The sequence below is a fragment of the Gymnogyps californianus genome, chromosome 20, assembly GCF_018139145.2.
Source record: "Gymnogyps californianus isolate 813 chromosome 20, ASM1813914v2, whole genome shotgun sequence".
NCBI lineage: Eukaryota > Metazoa > Chordata > Aves > Accipitriformes > Cathartidae > Gymnogyps > Gymnogyps californianus.
Genome location: NC_059490.1, coordinates 8292944 through 8312340, shown reverse-complemented (window position 1 = coordinate 8312340; position 19397 = coordinate 8292944). Strand labels below are relative to the sequence as shown.

Sequence of the window (19397 nt, the reverse complement as noted above, 5' to 3'; positions counted from 1 at the left end):
TGGTGTTTCACCTGGACCAGGCTGGCCTATTTACAGAAGTTCCAGTTTCTGCTGGGAACATTCAGAACACACAAAATCCCCAGAGCCTGAAGGAACAGAGAGCCAAAATACTCCAATATGGCTGGAGTTTCAAAATTAAACACGGTGTTTATGTTTCCATTAGATAAACACATTATCTAGCGCTTCACATTCTCTCTTTATCTACAATTTGTTTTCAAATACAAAATGCAAGAACAAAATCAAATCTGTCTGCCATGTCTTAGCCTTTGTGACCTGCACGGGTCACTCAGCTACCAGATGTCTGATTGAAAATGAGGTACGGTATGTAAAGAAATTATTTTTTTGTCTAAATGACCTACATTATTAGCGCTGAACTGCAGACATCAAGGTCTTCTTAGACCTAGGTCTATGTTAATCAGTTCATGTTCACTATCTCATACTTGTTCAAAGCTTTAGGCATACAAAGGCAAAAGCCTTTGCAACTTGAACTAAAGGCTTTACATTTTATATAATTTCTAGCACTGGGAAAGATTTTTTTATGTCCCTCTGATGCTGAGTTAAAAATAGAATCATTACACAGTGCTTGGAACACAGATTCTATATTTGTCTTTGAAGCATTTCCATAGCACACTAAAAAAATAGCACTTATTACCTACCGGAGCACAATCACATTCTCCAGTGATCCTACTGTAATATCTTGGAGACCATCACTAGTGAAATCAAAGCCACCATCAATGGATTGTCCAAAATACTGGAGTCCTGAAGAAATTTCAGAGGCTTTTACTCTCTAAAAAGGGGGGGAAACATCAACAAATATAAGTCAGGATCTCTCTCTTGTCCTTGGGAAAACAGACTTCTTTTCATGAGGCTGCTGTGAGGGTGATTTTGTAACACTCCTGAGATGCAAAATACTGACTCTTAACTTCCTGTAATGGACGGGCAGGCTTGCAAAAGGCTACGCTGTTCTATAGGCAGCACCTGAATCCAGCTTCTTTCCCTAAGCAGACAGGTGAATAATTACAGTTAAGGAGCAGCTCTGCTGCAGAAACCTCTGGAGTCACATAAACCATCTGACATCTGCAAATTTCTCACCCATCAATGCAAACGAAATGTAGAAGTCCTTCCTCCCAGCCTCTTGCTACAAAAACACAAGCTTTTCCCTCTCAAGGTGTACTGGAGCCAATTTCCAACAAGACACGTACTTGAGAAAAAGAGCTCTTGATCTTGTCTTTATCACCATTAAAGATGTAAATGCTGCCAAAAGAGGAACTGTGTGAAAGCTGATCTTCAAGGGGGGCTCCAACGGCAATATCCTCATATCCATCCCCATTGATGTCTCCAATGCTGGCCACAGTAAACCCAAACCTTGCAAAAGGAGAGGTCACCTGCACATTTAAGTGTCCTTTCAAGGTGAATGAACCAGTCTGAAAAACATCCAAGAAGGAAATCCATTTATAGCAAATGTAGCATGAGTAGCTCTTACAAAAAAAATCTTACTGCACACTTATGATGCTTAAAGGTGAACAATAAAGCCCTAAACAATATAATAAGAAGTTCAAGATACTGGCTGACTCTCAGAACAAAAGCTTGATCCTTCTGCACCGAGAGCATGCAAATTCTCACACAGCAGCAGTGTCTCTGGACAGCCCTATGCAAGCGGACACACTGAAGCGCTGTCTTTTCTTAAATCAATAGCCGATTGAGTTGATCCCCAGCTTGGTTCACAACAGAAACCATCCCATCTTCTCCACCCTATTATAGAAATAAGCCACAAGAGGGTGCACGTTATTTGAATTCTAACAGATGCCTGGACTGTTGTTTTCTGCTTCCAACCATCCTGTACGTGCCCTAAGCAAATTTTAGCAGTGCACCAAAGAGGATTTTCTCCTGGTCTGCTGTTAAAGTTCACTTCTCATTCAAAATGACACAATTAACTTATATCCTGTATGCTGTGTAATGGATCCTGCAGCTAGGCCCACAAAACATTTTGTTTTCTACAAGTCCCAGGAAGCAAAGTTTTAGCAGCTACCTATGCACATGTTTATTGCAAGGATTGCAAAGAACACTGCTTGGCAGAGCAAGGTGTGCACCAACAGATTGCCTATGTACAGGCAAAAGACATGATTTTATCACACTGTGATAAGCGTATACCTTAGGTACAGAATGGTTTTATTTCTTTAGTTATTTCTCTTTTATATTCTAATGACTAAGCCAGGACTGCTGGCTTCAGCCTGCAGTCCTCTACCATACAGGGAGAGCACATTCAGTGAGAGCACAAAGGAGGAATGTTTTATTTGTCACTACTTAGGCATGGTTGGAAAATCCCCAACATGGAGTGTTTACGCTACCAGTGTTTTTACCTCTGTCTCCAGGCGATAGACGTAAACCCTTCCTTCTTCCCCTCGAATGTGATAAAATGGAGCTCCAACGAGGAGAAGATCTGTCACCCCATCATGGTTCACATCAAGTGGGCAGAGCTCAGATCCAAAATAAGATCCAACCTGTACTCCAGAAAAAGACAAGCAACTCTTTCACTGGAATTCTCTATATATAGCTTTGTAGAATTAGTGTCCTTTGCAGCAGTAAGGCAATTTTTAGAACAAAACATCACATATCTACTTATATGTGGATCATTTCCTATTATTTATTTTATTACAGCCATCCTCAGGGACAGATCCTGTAACCAGTTTAGCAGTAACAAAATCATTATTCAACAATTTGACAGAGGAAAAAGAATACCACAGTTGACGACCTCTTTCCCCATGAACCATGAGAACACAACATAAATATAGTACGCCCCATTTAGCTAAAATTTTTCCCAGTCTTTTTCCAAATTTCATTATTTCTTCTGCTGTTCCCAAAACATTATGGAGTGAACAAAGACTGTGTAATGCACATCTGGCTAAATCGGATACTTGGGTAGGGGTGTAAGTCTGTCTGGAGGAGAAAATGCAGCTGCTGTTTGAGCAAATGAGATGTGTGCAGCCCACCTGACCCCCACCGACCTGACCGCCCCTGGGTGAGTGACGCACAGTACCTGTTCTCCTTGCAGGGTTTGTTTTAAGCGGCCGTCCTGAAACACGAACACCTTCCCTGTCATGCTGTGCCGTGGAGCTCCAGCCACGTACAAGGGTCCGTATTCTGTGCGTACCACTGCCACGCTGTACCCTAGTGCATTCACACAAGAAACAAAAATAGCATACATTATCAGGACCATACTCTATGCCTGAAGGAAAAAGCCCACAGAGTTTGGTCTGAGACACAGACCTACATATTCAATGAGATCCAAGAGTTCGCACCATGTCTAGTTGTTGTGGCCCATGGTTTTGATTACAGAGCATCTCATAAAAATATTGATTAGGAAATAGCAGGTAACTTTTCTGAGAGAAAAGCCAGCAAAGCTGAGGTTCTCCTCTCTTAGCAGCTTGTAGGGTCATTGAATAAATTACTGCTCTGAAAAATATGCTTGAACTCTTGATGACTTTTCTTAGCATTTGTCACAGTTCCTGAGTGATTATCCAACATACACGCTTTTTTCTTTTTAATTATTATGTCTGCAAGCTGGAAGGTTTATCACCCTTCACAGGGGTGAAGAAAACACTATACTCCCTATAGAAAGCAAAAAGAGATCTGTTATGGGGCTTCTGTAACAGGGAGGTACTGGGAGAAGGATTATCCTGACACAAACAGTCCACAGCACCTCATATTACCTGGTAAGACTTTATGGCCAAGGCTATAGTCGGGAGATACAGGGCTCCTGAGGCTACAAAGCACTGGGGTGAATAAGCAAGGCTTTATTTGTCACCAAGCCAAGAACAGTATTGATTCACAAGCTATTCCTTCTCCAGACACTCACAACAAGTGAAATATTTCTCCTTATCAGCTTTCAAAAATGCCCTGCATTGCAAGTATTCTTACACAGTGAAACCAAACGGCATGTGTTAACAGAGTAATACCACAAGGTATTATAACTCATAGGAGAAAACAAGTCATATCTTCCCCCGAATAAGGAGACAGACAGTGTTTTCATCAGGATCTCTCTCCCTGCTAGAGAAAATGTTCAAAATCCAGTAAGATGCTGCAGGAGGCAGCCTTCTTCAGGTAAATGCTGTCAGTGTCGCCATACTGCACTAAACACAAACAAACTAAGCAAACCCGCAGTCAGGTTGTCATTGGATCTCAGAGAGGGGTAAGCTGATTACCTAGGTAACTGTATTTTGCTTTTTTGGCTTCTTCTTTAGATTCATTCAGGAAAACAGCGGTCTTGGTTGCCAGATCATACAGCAGAACTCCACCAGACCAGTCAAAGGCCCCCACCGCACCAAACATTAAGACTTGCTGCAGAAGTAACATACTGCAAATTAGAAGAGATGAACACAGGGCAATTGCCTCTAGCACTTGGCAAAGCAGTTTAGTAAGGAGCAATGTTTTCTGGCTTACAACTCCTGCACACTTTCCTGGACCCTGCAGCTTGGGCAGTTCTACCAGCTCCTGCCAGATACTGCAGAAAGACAAGGTGACTGCCCAGCATCAGAGAAGCAGCTGCACATCTCCCAGCTCACTACATGAGGTTTTTTGCAAAACTGGATCAGTGTTGTCCTTGCAGCCAAGGCTGCTGAATGTTCATTAGCCTCCTCAGCATCCACTATTTCCCCCTCCTGACAAGGACAGAGATCATTCTTGTCCTGGATGGACCAAAGTTTTAAGCCAGAGGATTCCAAAAAAGCAGAATTATTTTACTTGCAACATGACGGAGCCCCTGACTTGTGCATTGGAGATGTCAATGCCAGCAAAATCAAAGCCATCAACTGGAGATAGCTCTTTTGCCCAGTAGAATAAAAAGGATCCAGTGGTTAGAACAGGGGTCACATGAGATAAATCCCATCCTAAAATAAAATTCAGTACTGACTGACTATATAAAAGTGATATTTTTGCTTATCTGACACATTCAAAGCAAGCAGTGGCTTGCAAAGGAGATTTGACTACATGGGTCTCACACTTTTCTATCACCATAATTTCTTGTGGGAGACCTCCCGAATTCTTGCAAGTATTGAAGCAGCAGCACAGCATACAACTGTTTAGCAGCGTTAAATGCAGAACACTTACATTATCCAAGAGCTGCACGCTGAAACCAGCTTGTGCAAGCTCATATTCCAGAGCATCTCCCTGCGTACCTGAGGATGCAACAGAAACAGGGTAAGCTATTTTCTCCTTATTTCTCAAAAGGTACTAATGAAATAGAAAAGTTGCTATTTACCTTCTATACCAATAATACTCTGCTGCAGGGTTGAAAGCAGCCCATCTAATGCTGAATAATTGGTCACCTGAAATACATTAGTGTCACCTGGACCAGATGCAATTAGCCGCAATTCATTTAGGGCCTTTGGTTTTTTGAAGGCATCTCCCACCTGCAGAAGAGATGCAAATCAATCAAAAGAAGCAGCCTTTAGAGTCTCCTTACCCCCACCTACTTCATTCAACAGTTTGTGGTAAAAATCTCAGCTTCAGCCACCACGTGTAAGCCCAGAATTGCTTTGGAAGCCAATGAATTGGACAGTCTCAGTGTCTCCTGGAGCGAAACCTTTACAAAACCTCTTCATGTAACTGGCTGGTGCTGTATTTGGTGTATATACCTTTGTTGTACCCAACAATTAATTTTGGAAATCAACAAGTTACAAGACATCATAAAACTGAACACTTTCCTGTCCTGAAAGAATGAAAAGAGATAGCAGAAAGATTATTTGAGGAGACATATAGCATATCTGAATCCAAACTTCAGACTTCAGGACAAAGCCTCATTGACAAACGCACACACAGGCTAATTTGCTGGCCAAGTTAAGAATATATCAGAAGTTTTGTTCTGAAAAACTTAAAATTTTAAGCATGCACTTCATCTAGAAGGTAGCTTTAAATTCTTCGCCTAGTTCTGAGTCAGGAGGACTGCGATTGAAAACAAGCAATGAACAACAACCCCTCAGTTCTGCTATTTTGTCCTTGGGTGGGTAGGTCAGAAAACCTTTTATTTATCACTCTGACATTTTCCAGAATAACCTGGATAAGGAAACATAAATCACACTTTGTGGAGCTAGACTTGACTAAGGTTAAGTACTTTGCTAGATTCAGTCATTCTAGAAAGATTTTTCTAAACTTTGTACAAGGAAGAATGAGATGGTCTGATCTACTGAGAGCACGACTCTGTTCTGAAAAGTCTGAGAGTAGGTGGATACAGGGCGCTGAATATAGTAGGTGTAGGAAGGAACAAACATGGGCATATAATTGACACTACATAGATTATAGTATCAGTTCATACCATAGCTTTATCTTTCACCTCCTTATTTTATACATGCCTCTTCCCTTATTTACTGGAACCATGCATGGATCAGTTTCTCCTTTTCTCTGCCCCCGGTGCTACCAAGAAATGGAAGGAAGATACGATCCAAGTACATTCCCAACTTACCCCAATGGCATAGCGCTCGATTCCTGCCATTTTGGGTGAATTTATCACTGTTGTCAAGTTCATTTCATCCAGGAGTATTTCCCCATCTGTAAGCACAATCATGACCTTGGCTGCATCCTTGCGAGACCCGTGACTTTCAGTGAAGATAGAATCCCTGGTAAAACATCAAAACAAAGAACTTGGGATGAAAGTTGAAGCTTCCCTCCTTGGGATAGAGGGAAGAGTCTTGTTGAATTATGCGCTTGCAACTAACAGTCACAGCAAGGAGGCAAGAGAATTTCTTTCATACTCATACATCTTAAAACCACCAGGTGCTGTCTCCCTTTCTATTGCTTTCTGAGCAATAGAAGCCTCCACACCAAGAATTAGGCACCGACAGCTGGCTTTATAAGCCCCTAAAACACGGCACAGGAACTGCTGCCTGCCATTCAACCATTGCCAGATAAATGACTGCTTTCAGGACCTGAATGTCCATAGAAGTCCCTCTCCCTTACTCATGAAATGCCCCAGAAATTCATCCCCTTCATTTCTTGTGCTCTTTTCTTTGTTACTTACAGGACATGCTGCATGGCAGATGCTGTTTTTGTCACATTGCACACCTGCACAATATCAAGTACTTTCTGGAGGGTGGCACGAGGATCCCAGTTTTCTCGCAGGTCAAACTCAGTTCTGATTTCAAACCCATACTGTACCACTGCAAAATCGCACTGGAAGGAAGCAGCAGATAAGCACCTGCTTGTGACAACTGTTGCTTCAGAGAAAGAGGGTTTTCTGCAACAACTGGCCTAGAAATCCCAACAGAAACATTAGCCGGACTATGCAGAAAGGAAGATTTTTTCCAGGAGAAAGTGGCTTTTAACTATTTCTAGTGCAGACACAGAGATTGTTGTAAGTATATTATAGCCGAGGAAAATGAAAGCAATATTAGTACAGAGAGAAAAATTGTTTTGGGGAACACTGATTTGTTTTTAAGTCTCTGCATTTCCCTGCTGTGTTTGGCTCATGTGCAGGTTGCAGAGGGGATTATCTGTGATATTACTGAATTGTTCCTTCATTGCTCCCTGCTGCACATTGTCTTTCCTTGGAGCACTCCTATTCCGTGATGATCTGATTATCAAAGACAGTCTGGAGAACGGAACCATTTCTTCATTTTGTATTTGCACAACACATAACGTAATGTTTCTTCCTTCCACTATGCAAATAGCAAGTTAAAATACGCTGATGCCTGGAGCATTTGAGAGGTAGAGACATTCCTAAAGGCGGTGTATGGATCACACTTCTCAGCCTCAGCGGAGAAAGCAGTAGAGTACCTTCATGCAGAATACGTGACTGGAGCTAACGAGACTGGTAAGGTGCATGGTTGAAGAGGCAGTCTAATTGGCGCTTCTGTGATTGCAGGTACAGATGTTACAACATAGGAATAGAGACAGGAAACGAGGAAAAAGTCATGACTGTCACCTTACAAGAAAGCAGAGATGGCGCTCGCTGGGCTCCAAGCATGGCAGCGTAGCAGAGCTAGGGATTTCTGAGCATAAAAATCAGACTTTTTATACCTACAGCGTTCTTGGGATCAAGACTGGGAATGTACTGCTAAGATGCAAGCAAAATTATGTTGAGAATACATGCAAGTTGTGGAAGTGCTTTTCCATCCACATGGAAACAAACCTGCATAGTCCCAAATTCTGGTGAACAGGCAGCTTAAATAAAGCACAGCACGTTCTTCAGCCTGCTAAAGAAAGAGAATAGAGAGTACCTCAAAGCACTTCTCATACAGTGTTTTCATCATCTTGTGGATGAATGCTTTTGCTCTTTCAAAATCCTCTGGCTCAATGCTCCCTGATCCATCCAGAATAAAAGCAATCTCTGTTCCAGAAGCTGCCCAGGATATGGAAAGTAAAGGAATGAGGAGAAGGCAATCAGCAGTCTTGGTCAGGACCAAGTTCTTTATCTAGTGTTATCAATCAATCAAGTAATCTCACTCGAACAAACAACTGAACTGCACCAAGAACTGTTGAACTGCTCAGCTGTCATTTCAGCATGAGCTACAGCTCAGGTCTGGCAGCTCATGGTACAGCAGCTCCCCAGACTTTGTCAGTCCATGACAGTCCATGGCATGATTCTGTTAAAAGATACTTCACCACGTACGCAAGCCATTTTCCTCCTCCTCTTTGTCCTCCTCCACGCAGGAAGGGAGCTTGCTGTCACCACTGTCATTAGTGTTTCTGTGCTCTGGTGCTTCAGTTGGAATATTTTCAGCTGAAACAGGAAACAAGTTTGAGCAAAGATGGGCAGTGGGAGAGAAAGCAAAAGGTGAACTAAAACCTTGCATTATTGCCTATGCAGTGTTCCTGTGCCTTGCTGCCTGGCAGCTGAACTCTTCCTCATCCCTGCAGTCAATATTGCTTTCAGACGCAAGACTACAGGTGCTATGGAAATACTTGTGAGTTTTGAAGGCTGTGAGGGTCAGGACTGCATCTTAAAACTACAGCTACAGTTCAATAGAAATAAACTGCTCTGAGCACACCCAGAAGTGCAAGTATGATAACAGAAACACGGAACATGTGGTGAATGGGTCTATTGTAAAGCACCTATTTCCGTACTGATGTTATGGCTGCAGGTCACAGACACCGAATATGATCTCTTATCCTCCTGGCTGGCTGCCTGAGGAGGACTGTTACTAGTGTAACAGAAATCACTTTTATTTGTTTTGCTGTTGCTGGACAAGTGACTATGAGAACAGGTAAGATTTGGAGATGTATTTACATTCCTTGAGCAATGAAACTACCCACCATCTCAGATCCACTCTATAAGTTACAGAGAAGATAGATGTGTCAGGAGTGGGATTTTTTCTACCTGAATCACTCAGAGTCTCTCTCTCCAACTCCAAAAGGAAACTGTCAAAATCTTCATATGTGGACGGCACGAACCAGTCACCTCTAACTTTCTGCAGCTCTTCTGGGACCCACTGGTTGCTTATGAACTCTCCAATCTAGGGAGAAAAGCCATCAGACAGGGAGGTTAAACACATTTCATACACAGACCAAAAAGCCAACAAATTCCCAAATTGCCATTAAAAACTTGAAAACTCTGAAAAGGGAGGGAGTTTTCTGAAAGCTTGGTAAAGCAACCCTGATCCTAGATTCCACAGGAAGCCCTTATTTGCAAAGAGAAAAAATAATAAAAGCTCTAGAGCCCCAAGACATACACAACTTCAGCATCTTTGTTTCTACTATGTATTCCTTAACCTCCTTCAAAATAAACTCTCTGGCATCAAGAAGATGGAGGCCTGAGTGAATCAAAGGAGCCAGGGCATCTCAGACCGGACATCCCGCAAGTCTAACGCGTGACTACTTTTTCTTCCACCCACTGCTAAAGCATAAAAGCAGACACATGGGATGGATGGAAACATCACTCCCCTATATATGTGCTTTGATGCAAAAAGGTGTGGCTTTGATGGTGCTTCCCACTCACCCCAGGAGCATAGAGTTTGACCATAGCCATTTCCAGGGAGTTCATCACATTTCTCAATCTATGGTTTTCTTGAAACACTTGCCCAGATGCCATGACAATGATTATCTTGTCATCAGCCTGGCTGGAGTCATGGCTTTCAAAGACTTTATCCCTGTGGAAACAGAAGCCTAGAGGTAGCTCATGGGACAAGCCATGTCTGCAGAGCTAGAAATGTCAGTGTTGGTGGCAGGGTGCTGATGTTCATTGAGCTCTCAGCCCACAAGAGTACAGACGTGCAAGGCAAACGTGCACAAGGATTTATGCTTTCCAGGAACATGGGCTGTCCACAACTGGTAGCTCTGACTTCACAAGCACTCACACAAGTAGCATATGGGGCATTTTTACAGTGCGGGTCAGTATTGTTAGAGTCATGCTACTGAGAAGAAAATGGAGTCAAGAGGGAAAGTATGACTCCCAGAGATGCAGCAGATCAGTGAAAAAGATGGGAAAGACCTTGGGTCTACAAATGAACACACGCTCGAAGCAAGACCCAAGTGACTGAATTTTCATTCTGAAGCCCCTGTGTCAGCCAGGAAGGATTTCACACTTTGCCTCTTGGCAATTTCTCCTTGTAGACCTGATGGTCCCCCAGACAGACTCATTCACAGGCCTCAGCTGGCAGAGCCTGTCACTAAGAGAAGCATTGGAAAAGTGAGGGCTTTGAGAGTGTGAGATAAAGAGTAGAGAGGAGGTGCGGGAGGCTGGATTGATGCACATGAAACACAAGGAATCACTTGAGTGTTCCTGGAGCTTCTTGAGACACGTGAACTCACAACACATGCTGCAGTGTGGCTGCGATGTCAGTCCGTGAGCTCTGCTGCTTGATGTTTCGGACTTTGAAGAAAGCAGTTAGTCTGTTGCAGCTTTCTTGCAGGCTCAGTTCAGTTTGGATCTGTGCTCCATACTGCACCACAGCAAACCTAATCTGGAGAAATCAGGTGGCAAAGCCAGCGCTGGTTAGACAAGATCTAAGGCAGGATTCCTAAGTCCCTCAGAGTGCCAAGTTTAGTCCCAAACTTTACTGCACAAACACAGAAAGCATATATTGCAAGTAATAGGTATATCAATTGTCTTTATCCCTCTGTCTCCATCTCACATTCGTATTCTGGTGATCCCTTTTGGATCAGCTCCAGGAACTGACTTCATTTTCTTTGGCTCAAGACAATGATTTCTCTGTTTGAAGTTTCTGTATTTATCTATCTGGCTAGACCTTTTGTGACCACATGGCTCAGCCTCACTTTGTCCCCAGATTTATTTACATCATTTAAAGTAATGGCTTATAAGCCCCATTCCTTATTTTTGTGTGTACTGTTTCAAGGTGCCCCGAGAGATTTGCCTGGTAAAATATCTAAGCACACTTCTGGCATGAAAACCCACTCCTACCTCTTCCACTTCCCTCTTCAGCTACTCCTCCTCGGCTCACTAGCATTTAACTCTTGCATTAGAATATGTAGAATTATTACCAGCATCACTGTGAAGTTTAAAAAGCAATAATCACGTGAACCAGGAGACTTTCCATTCTTCATTAGAGCTCTGATTCATCCTGTCTATCAGATTATGAGACTCTGAGGAGTTTCACACACCTTTGAGCATTTCTGCCACATTGACTTCATCATATTGAGGATAGAGGTCTTGGCATTTTGGAAATCATCTGGCTTGGTGTTCTCCGATCCACCCAGAATGACAGCAATCTCTGTTCCCAGTTCTGTCAATGCAGTTAAATATAAAAGGACATTTGAAGGGACACCTAAACAGCCTAACATTTAGCAAGAGTTCAAGAACACTGACATATTATTAAACAACTAAAAATTTGACTACAGCACCATCCAGCCATTCCGAAAGCAGGTCTAGCTGATGATGTGGTCTATGCTGTAGTGACAGGTTTTATTTTTAAAAAATCTCAGTTAATGACAACTGTAACAATGATTGAAATTTACCATTACAAATAACCTTCAAAACTTCAACCTTTTCCCTCCCCAGCTCTCTCCCACCAGATGAATGCAAGCTGCTTCAAACTCAGCTAATACAGAAGGAAGTAACGCTTGTTCCTGTCCAGTACTTACCTTTGCACATGTGGTTGTTCCCTGCGCTGCCAAAGAGCTCACCACAAGCACTGCTGGTGTTGTCTGTGCTGACAGAGCTGCTGGTGTCAGTAATCTCGTCTTTCCTGTTCTTACTTTGGATGCCGTTTAATTTGGTCTCAACTAAAGAATTTAAAAAGCAAGAATAAAATACACTCTACCTTTTGAAAATACTCTTCTAATAAACACACCTTAAACTCAGGATCTGTTTCCACGCAGGTTCCCAAATTTGCAGAAGACCTGAGGATCAGACTGTTAATAGCAGTTAGACAACTGAAGATGGAAAAAGACCATCTACGCATCTAATTTAAACTTGTCGGCTTCTTTGCAGTGACAGCAAGAAGCAGAGCAAAGCTAGACAATCAAACCAGCTCTCTGCTCCCTTGATTAAATGCCCAATAGCCCAGTTAAGTTGGAAGGAACAGCCTTAAGTGCCCAGGCACTTTTAGAAATCCCAGTGGATGATTGTCACATCCATCCATCAATGCTTTTCTAAATTCTGGCTTAAGAGCCTGATCTTTTGGATGAATGGGACACCACAACACAAAATCCCTGCTGCTGTGTGCTAATCTTCAAGGCTGAACCTTGTAACCCTGTTGAAGTCATTATAATACACATTAAAATTCAGCTCTAGGTCTCTCCCAGTAGACAATAGACCTTGCTGGTTAGGAACTCAGAAGGCCCCTGCTGTTAGAGCAGAGCCTCGTGCTGTTATTTCTGTCCCTCTGCAAAGGCACAGTACTGGCTTTGCTCCTATACCCATCTTAGTGAGGTTGAGGAAAGCTGCGCTGCGCAGGTCAGTGGTGAGCAGAGTACAGACTCCATTCATGTCCTCGGTAGTGGTGAAGGCTCGGCGGTGCTTCTTCTGCAGGCAAGCCTGTGGGGGTGGCAGGAAAGGCTAATGAATGATGAGCAAAGCCATACGCAGCGGATGACTGAAGATGCCGTCTGGAAAACATTCAGCATCCCCTGCACAGCACTAGCGAGAGTAAAAAGCACCTTCCCTGATGAGACCCCTGCCACATCAGGTTACCCAGGACTCCAGCCCTGAGCTGAGGCAAAGAGTGGGGCTGGGGGGATAACTAGACTGAGGTGTTAGCCTCCAAATCGGTGGCTCTCCTAAGCCTCCTCTGCCAATCCTCCCTTGGGGGTGTGAGGGGTGGCTGCAGTGAAGTACAAGGTCCATTGCAGCCGATGAGAAGGGCCCTTCTCAGTTTTCCATCCTGTCTGGCAATGTACCAGCTGGCTTTCCAACCAGCCAGTATCCAGCCAAGAGCTTTTAGCCTTCGTCCTTCTGTTATGTCTGCTCATTTGCATTTCCCAGCAAAAATACACAGCATTTTGGAAAAATACAGTCCTTCCCAGCCATGGATATTTTCAGTCCCTTACCAGGATCCAATCTGAGTTCCTGTCAATAGCTATGCCACCATCCTGGATGTTTTTGGAACCTTTAATCTTTCCTGAAATTGAATGAATGATTGAATGAATGAAGAAGAAGGAGAACAGAGTTGAAATGAATATGGTACTTGTCAGCCTTGGGCAAACAGAATACATACAGAGAAAGGCTACAACTACTGAGGTCAGCTATATTTGCTCTCCTAGGAGGAGGACTCAGAGTTAATGTTATCAGCAACTGTAGCAGTAATGAATATGTTGGAAACAAAAAACTTTGCCTTGTATTTCAACAGAGTTTAGGTGAAGACTTAAGCTGTGGCAGAAGAGGTCTTGCAGCCTCCAGACACGTCGCTCCCAACCACCGGGACCGTGGGTTTGCATTTCTCTCTATGAAGTGCTGATCTACGGGACTTAGCAGTGTGCCCAGTTCTCTCTGAAACACCCAGCCTCTGCACCCCCTCGTGCCCATGGCAAAGCAAGTGTTGGGAAGGGGAAGCGGGACTGTACCTCGCAGAGGTATCTCCTGGCACTGGATCTCCTCCTGCAAAACGGTGCACTTCCTCAGCCTGCCCAGCCCCTTGTCTACCGAGGAAGTAGCCAAAATCCTGTGGAACAAGAAAAAAGGTGGAAAAGAGGGAAGGTGGCACAATCAGGCAGAGTCCTTTGGCAGCGCAGAGTGCAAAACAACCATCTGTGTGCCAGGGTGGCCACCCATTATTCTGACAATGCCTCTTAATTAACTGGACACCAGTGTGGTTTTGAGCTGAATCAGCCACTAAGAGGAAAACACTTATTTTCTCCTACAAATCATCATCCTTCCCATTATCTGAACTATGAATTCAGGAGAGCTATCCCAGACCAAGGAAGAGGTCTGGAAGTGACTTGCCCATAAAATACTGGAGATAAAGGGAGGCCGGAGGTGCAGCGAGAAAGTCCAACCACTATACTAGGAAATGGCAGCATTGCTGTACAAAATGGAGACTGTTCTTTGAGTCAGCCAATTTCTGCTCGGGGGGCAGAAAAGTTTCTTTACTCCGAAACTTAAAATACGCTGTCTGCTACACAGCCTGAGCAATCTGCTCTGCATAATATAGGTTATCTCTATAGCAACCACTTGTGGTTGGCTTCTGTTCACCAGACTAGCCATCCATTTCTCTTCCCCTCAGACCCAATAGTCAAAATACAGCAGTTTCCAACTCTTTATGGTCTTCAGACCAAGCTCACAACATAACTCTTGACAGCTGGTGGGCGCCGTGGCTGCTGCAGCCCCAGAAATGATGCAGTACGCCAGGAAGTACTGCAAAAAACCAGCTGCTTTTTTCTGCCATTTGGTTAAATGAGCAGACATCCTTTCTGTACAGTGCCACAACTTAGCTGTGAGGGGAGAAGCACTGTGAAGACTCACAGGCTGACAACGTACACCTCACACCCACGAAGCTCTAACACCGCTCATCAGCCCCTGAGAACCGAGGAACAATTCTGGGGTGCAGGCAGAGGAACCTGTGCTAACAGTTGTAGAAAGTGAGAAGCTACGTGACCTCAGGCCACACACATTCATAAAGACCTGGAAAGTCTAGGTATGTTTTTCTTTCTTCTGTTCCTTACATGGTTGTGTTCCCATCTGAGTGCTGAAGAACCGTGGGCCACAACAAAGAGTCTGTGTGTAGCGTGATCCACGTCTTGCCAGTGTCAACATTAAAGCTCCGCAAGGACTTGAGCACTGAAAACAAATAAATAAATGAGCACAGACTGTGACCGGTAGAGTCATAGTTAACAGGCTCTTGAGCCAGCTATCCCTGAACCCTGCCCACCACGACAGCAGAGGCACTTGGCGGGAGGGAGATACCAAGCTATGGAGATTTCACTGATTTAGATTAACAAAGGATTTTCTTGCCCAGCCTAATGAAAAATAAAGTAACGCAAGTCCTGTTGTTCTGTTATGAAAGTCCATCTTGGATATCACAGAACATTCCTACTAGCTGAAGCTCACAAGCCTGCATTTAGGCAGGAGAGGGAACAAAACTCCAGGACTTGTGCAAGTGGCGTGCCACTTCAGGGTGGCACCAGTGGATTCACTTCTTGTAAAGTTGATATTCAACAGACCAGGACACTGAAACCCATTAGATTAAAGAATAAGCAGTTTAGGTAGCAGCAGGGATTGTTCCCCACAAGAATAGCATTGTCATAAACCTGGTAAGAAAAGGAGAACATAGATTTTTGTGGGATGTTAACAAAAAGGTCAAAGCTTGGCAGCAAGGGAGCAAATTGGTGCCAAATGTGATGGATACTTTGCTGAGGATGCAGCTCTGCTAAAAGTGCAGTAACTTCTCAAAATAGATGTAAAACAGCCATCAAAAAAAAGAAAAACTTCTACCTATTATTCACAGAGCTGTAACTGAATTGGCATCCTAAAGATAACTTTTTTTTTTGCATGAATGCACTTCCTTCTTGCAAGGCAGCCCACAAAAAAAGGGGCTGCTGTTGGTGTTTTAGCTGTAAGACTCTGTGGCAAGCCAACCCTTATTGCTGTTCGCACCTTAGCTCTTGATTTCTGTAAGTGCATTAACACTTCAGTAAATGCACAGGCTGGGAAGATAAATATACTTGAATCTAAGTGACAGACTGAAAATGTCACGAAGTAGGATGCATGAAAGGCAATCTACTATGATAAATGCTGTAAATTCAAGCACTGAGCTGTACTGTATCATCAAACCTCTGTCAATCACACGACAACTTTGAAAACTTCACACTAATCTCAGGAACAAGCCCAAGTGACTCCGATCACGAACTCTGTCCCTGTTTTAAACTAGAACAAAAGTACAAAATCTGAATTTTACAAAAAACTGCAGCCTAAAATCCTTACTCTGAATGCTGACTCCAACTCTAGAATCTGTAGGTTGAGCCTACATTTAAACACGCAGTCTAGCATTTTTAATATAACCTCTATTGTACTAACAAGAGGTCAAATTCTGTCTTTGCGTCCATCTAGAGTCTTTCCTGATTCTAATTTCACTCAGAGCTGAATCTGAGCTTATGCAATCAATTCCATGTCATTTCCCAGCCTAGCTATGAAAGCACAGGTGAAAGTAGTGAAACACCACAATTGCAGCAATGACACGAAATGTGCAAATAGTGTGGACTTTTAGTCTTTGCTTCTGCTTCCTGAAATGGCCCATACTTTGGGCACACTGCATGCATCCCCTTCAGAGTGTAGGCAGACCATCCTGAACTACCGCCTTTGCAAATCCCACTTTACCAGTTAAAATGCCTAAATTAACTCAGAGATGCTCCTAGGCATCTGTGTATGTTTCCACTATAAGAGTGTCAGCCTAACGATACCACACATTCACAAAGGCTTCCAGCAAACTTCCTTTAAAACAAAACCCGAATTCCAGATATGCTGGAACAAGCTCCCTGGAAAGTTCAGCCGTCTTTGAAGCAAGGGACAATCCTCAAGCAGGCAACAAAAAGAAAAAACGATGGCCAGGGAGCTAACCTCACTCTTGTGAATATTCCTGTGCTTGTATGGCATTTGGCCTGGGAACCAGAGGCTCCTCAACTCTGCGCTTAGTTCTGCTGCTGCCATCCTGCAAAGCCAAGTTCCTTGAACTTTTTGCTCCTGACTCCCTGCTCACAGGGATTTCCAACACAGATGACTCAGGGGGTTTTAGCACTTCAGTTATTGAAACTAAGTGCATTGTACTTAAACTGAGAGAAAAAAAGAGAGGCGTGTGTTGCCTATTAGCCAAATATACAGACAAATTATCTGTAGAGTTTAGACGCTCAGCACAGATCTGTTAGATTCATTCTAAGAACGTAACTGAGACCTGCCAGGTCAAACAACTACATTTTTCTGCACTGCCGCTTTCATCTGTAAAATCCGCAAATGCAAAAAAAAGGGTTGCTAGAGAAGAGCAACAGAAAAGGTCTTACAGAAGCACACAAGGATAGAAGCCTCCACCAATGATTCCACCTTAATTTTGCATAAGCCAAATCAAGAAACGTGAAGATTTAAAAAAATATCAGTAACTTCTGTGGGCATATCCATTAAGGATTTATACGTTTACAAAGCTGGGAGTTACCTAGCATAATGACAAACATGAGAACAAAGATATTAGCAGAAATAATACATCGTTATACAACATGTAGAAGTCAAACCCAAATAAGGAAAACAGTAGACCATAAATCTTGATGTTAAATCTAAAAATCACAGCAAAGCAAGCTACAGAGAACTTTGATGGGCATCTCATTAAAAGAATAAAATTAACAACAATTTTTTCCCAAACACACTGGAAGCATAAAGCTTGTCAGAAAGTCTATGAGGCTGATCAGGGCATGAAATGAATACTTAAAGGATGATATTCTTTCCATATAGATGGATTAGGTATATACAATATTGAGTCTTTTGAAAAGGGAACCGGACAAAGAAAAATTCTATCATGTGGAATCAAACTAGCATTTATTTGTGGAGTGGCTGGAAGAGGGGCCAGTAACATCCCCAGTGCAGTTGTCCACTGCTTGAGCTAATGAAGTAGTGTAAGGGTGTTACCCTTTCTGGGAAAAGCAGCTAAAGACTAATTCATGGCAGAATTGTCCCCACAAGGCTATAGGACACAATGACGTGGATGCAGACTCTGACTCAGGAAACGTTCCTTCTAATGCATACCTAAGCTTTACTTTACACAAACTTACTCCCAAATAAAGGTCTTCTAGAATTTTCTTTTAAAAAATCCTACATGTTCTAAAGCTCTCGTTAAGGAGATCAACAAGCCAAAAACTTGCGGGAAATATATCTCTGAAAGCGCACACTGCTTAATCCAAGGTGTATGTAAAATGACGCTAGAAAGGGAAGAATATAAAAAAACCTCACCTACATTCTACTCTCACCTACTTAACTACGAGCAAACAGACAAACAAACAAACAAACAAATATAAAAGGCCAAACGTAGCTTGTTAGCTTTGTACTTGAGAGAATAATTTCACTCGGCAGCCACTTTTCTCCCACTCAGGATGAACTATAAAACTCTCTCCACCCAAATGTATGAATTTCTCTGAAAGAGTAGAAAAACACATTGCAAACTAAGGACTTTCCATACAAGTCCAAACATTCTGAACTTTCTACATAAGAATCATTTTATTGGCTCACATTAAGGGACCAATCTGAGTCTCCAGAAATTACTTTGTTTCCAGACTAAGACTTTTATTTTCTAATATATGTAAAATAAATGTAGAGATAAGACTCACTCATTAGGAAGAGTAGACACAGGAGCAATCTCATTGTTCCCAGCTTTAGGGTGAAGGAAGGAGGAGGACTGGAGATACCAGGCAAAAGCTGCTCTCTTCCTCTGATGATTCTCCAGATCTGCATGGCTCATTGTGCTTGCTGAGACAAAGTGACTCTATTGTGGATTTCCTAACTGAGGTTTCAAGGCGTACACTAGTGACATTTTAATAAAACTGCAGATGCAAAGACCTACTAAAAGGTCAACTTATGTTACTGAATGGTAATTTTTAGCAGTGTCACCATTTCTGTCCATCAACACCTTTAGTATACCTAGAACAACAGGATCTGTCTGGAAAAGCTGCTGGGGTCTATGTTTGCACTGTCCACCTTGTCGTTTGGTGCTTGCTAGGTGGACGTGCCACATCACATTGAAATGTGCAAACAGATTGACTTGAGTGAACTCACAGCAGGGATTTAAGAGAGATGTCAGCTCTCAGATGCCACTCATAGTAATTTTTTAACGCGAGAGGTTCCCCCCCACCCTCTCACACACACACAGAGCACTCGGTGTTCCCCTTTTATTTTGTATATTACTGGTGTCAGAAACATTGACATTTTATGGCAGGATGCCCAGGGTACGTTACGGGACTCTGCACGTCTCTTCTCCCCTCTACCAACAATTCTTTGGTTTCTATTGATTCCTTGTTTCTCTGTACTGTTGACCCTAGTC

General features: G+C 42.9%; 1 protein-coding gene across 1 annotated transcript in view; it reads right to left on the bottom strand.

Annotated features, from left to right (window-relative positions):
- ITGAE (integrin subunit alpha E) overlaps window positions 1-18818 on the bottom strand; it is a 32290-nt gene extending 13472 nt beyond the window's left edge. The window contains exons 1-20 of the mRNA XM_050909207.1: window positions 18688-18818; window positions 13951-14048; window positions 13438-13508; window positions 12808-12925; window positions 12031-12171; window positions 11551-11672; window positions 10741-10892; window positions 9929-10079; window positions 9311-9446; window positions 8603-8713; window positions 8211-8332; window positions 7013-7164; window positions 6458-6611; window positions 5258-5408; window positions 5107-5174; window positions 4203-4338; window positions 3038-3168; window positions 2361-2501; window positions 1203-1424; window positions 657-787 (exon numbers count right to left, since the gene is read on the bottom strand). Coding sequence (XP_050765164.1) covers window positions 657-787; window positions 1203-1424; window positions 2361-2501; window positions 3038-3168; window positions 4203-4338; window positions 5107-5174; window positions 5258-5408; window positions 6458-6611; window positions 7013-7164; window positions 8211-8332; window positions 8603-8713; window positions 9311-9446; window positions 9929-10079; window positions 10741-10892; window positions 11551-11672; window positions 12031-12171; window positions 12808-12925; window positions 13438-13508; window positions 13951-14048; window positions 18688-18818 — 2639 coding nt within the window. The remainder of the gene's footprint in view (window positions 1-656; window positions 788-1202; window positions 1425-2360; window positions 2502-3037; window positions 3169-4202; window positions 4339-5106; window positions 5175-5257; window positions 5409-6457; window positions 6612-7012; window positions 7165-8210; window positions 8333-8602; window positions 8714-9310; window positions 9447-9928; window positions 10080-10740; window positions 10893-11550; window positions 11673-12030; window positions 12172-12807; window positions 12926-13437; window positions 13509-13950; window positions 14049-18687) is intronic.
- Window positions 18819-19397: the final 579 nt, after the last annotated feature.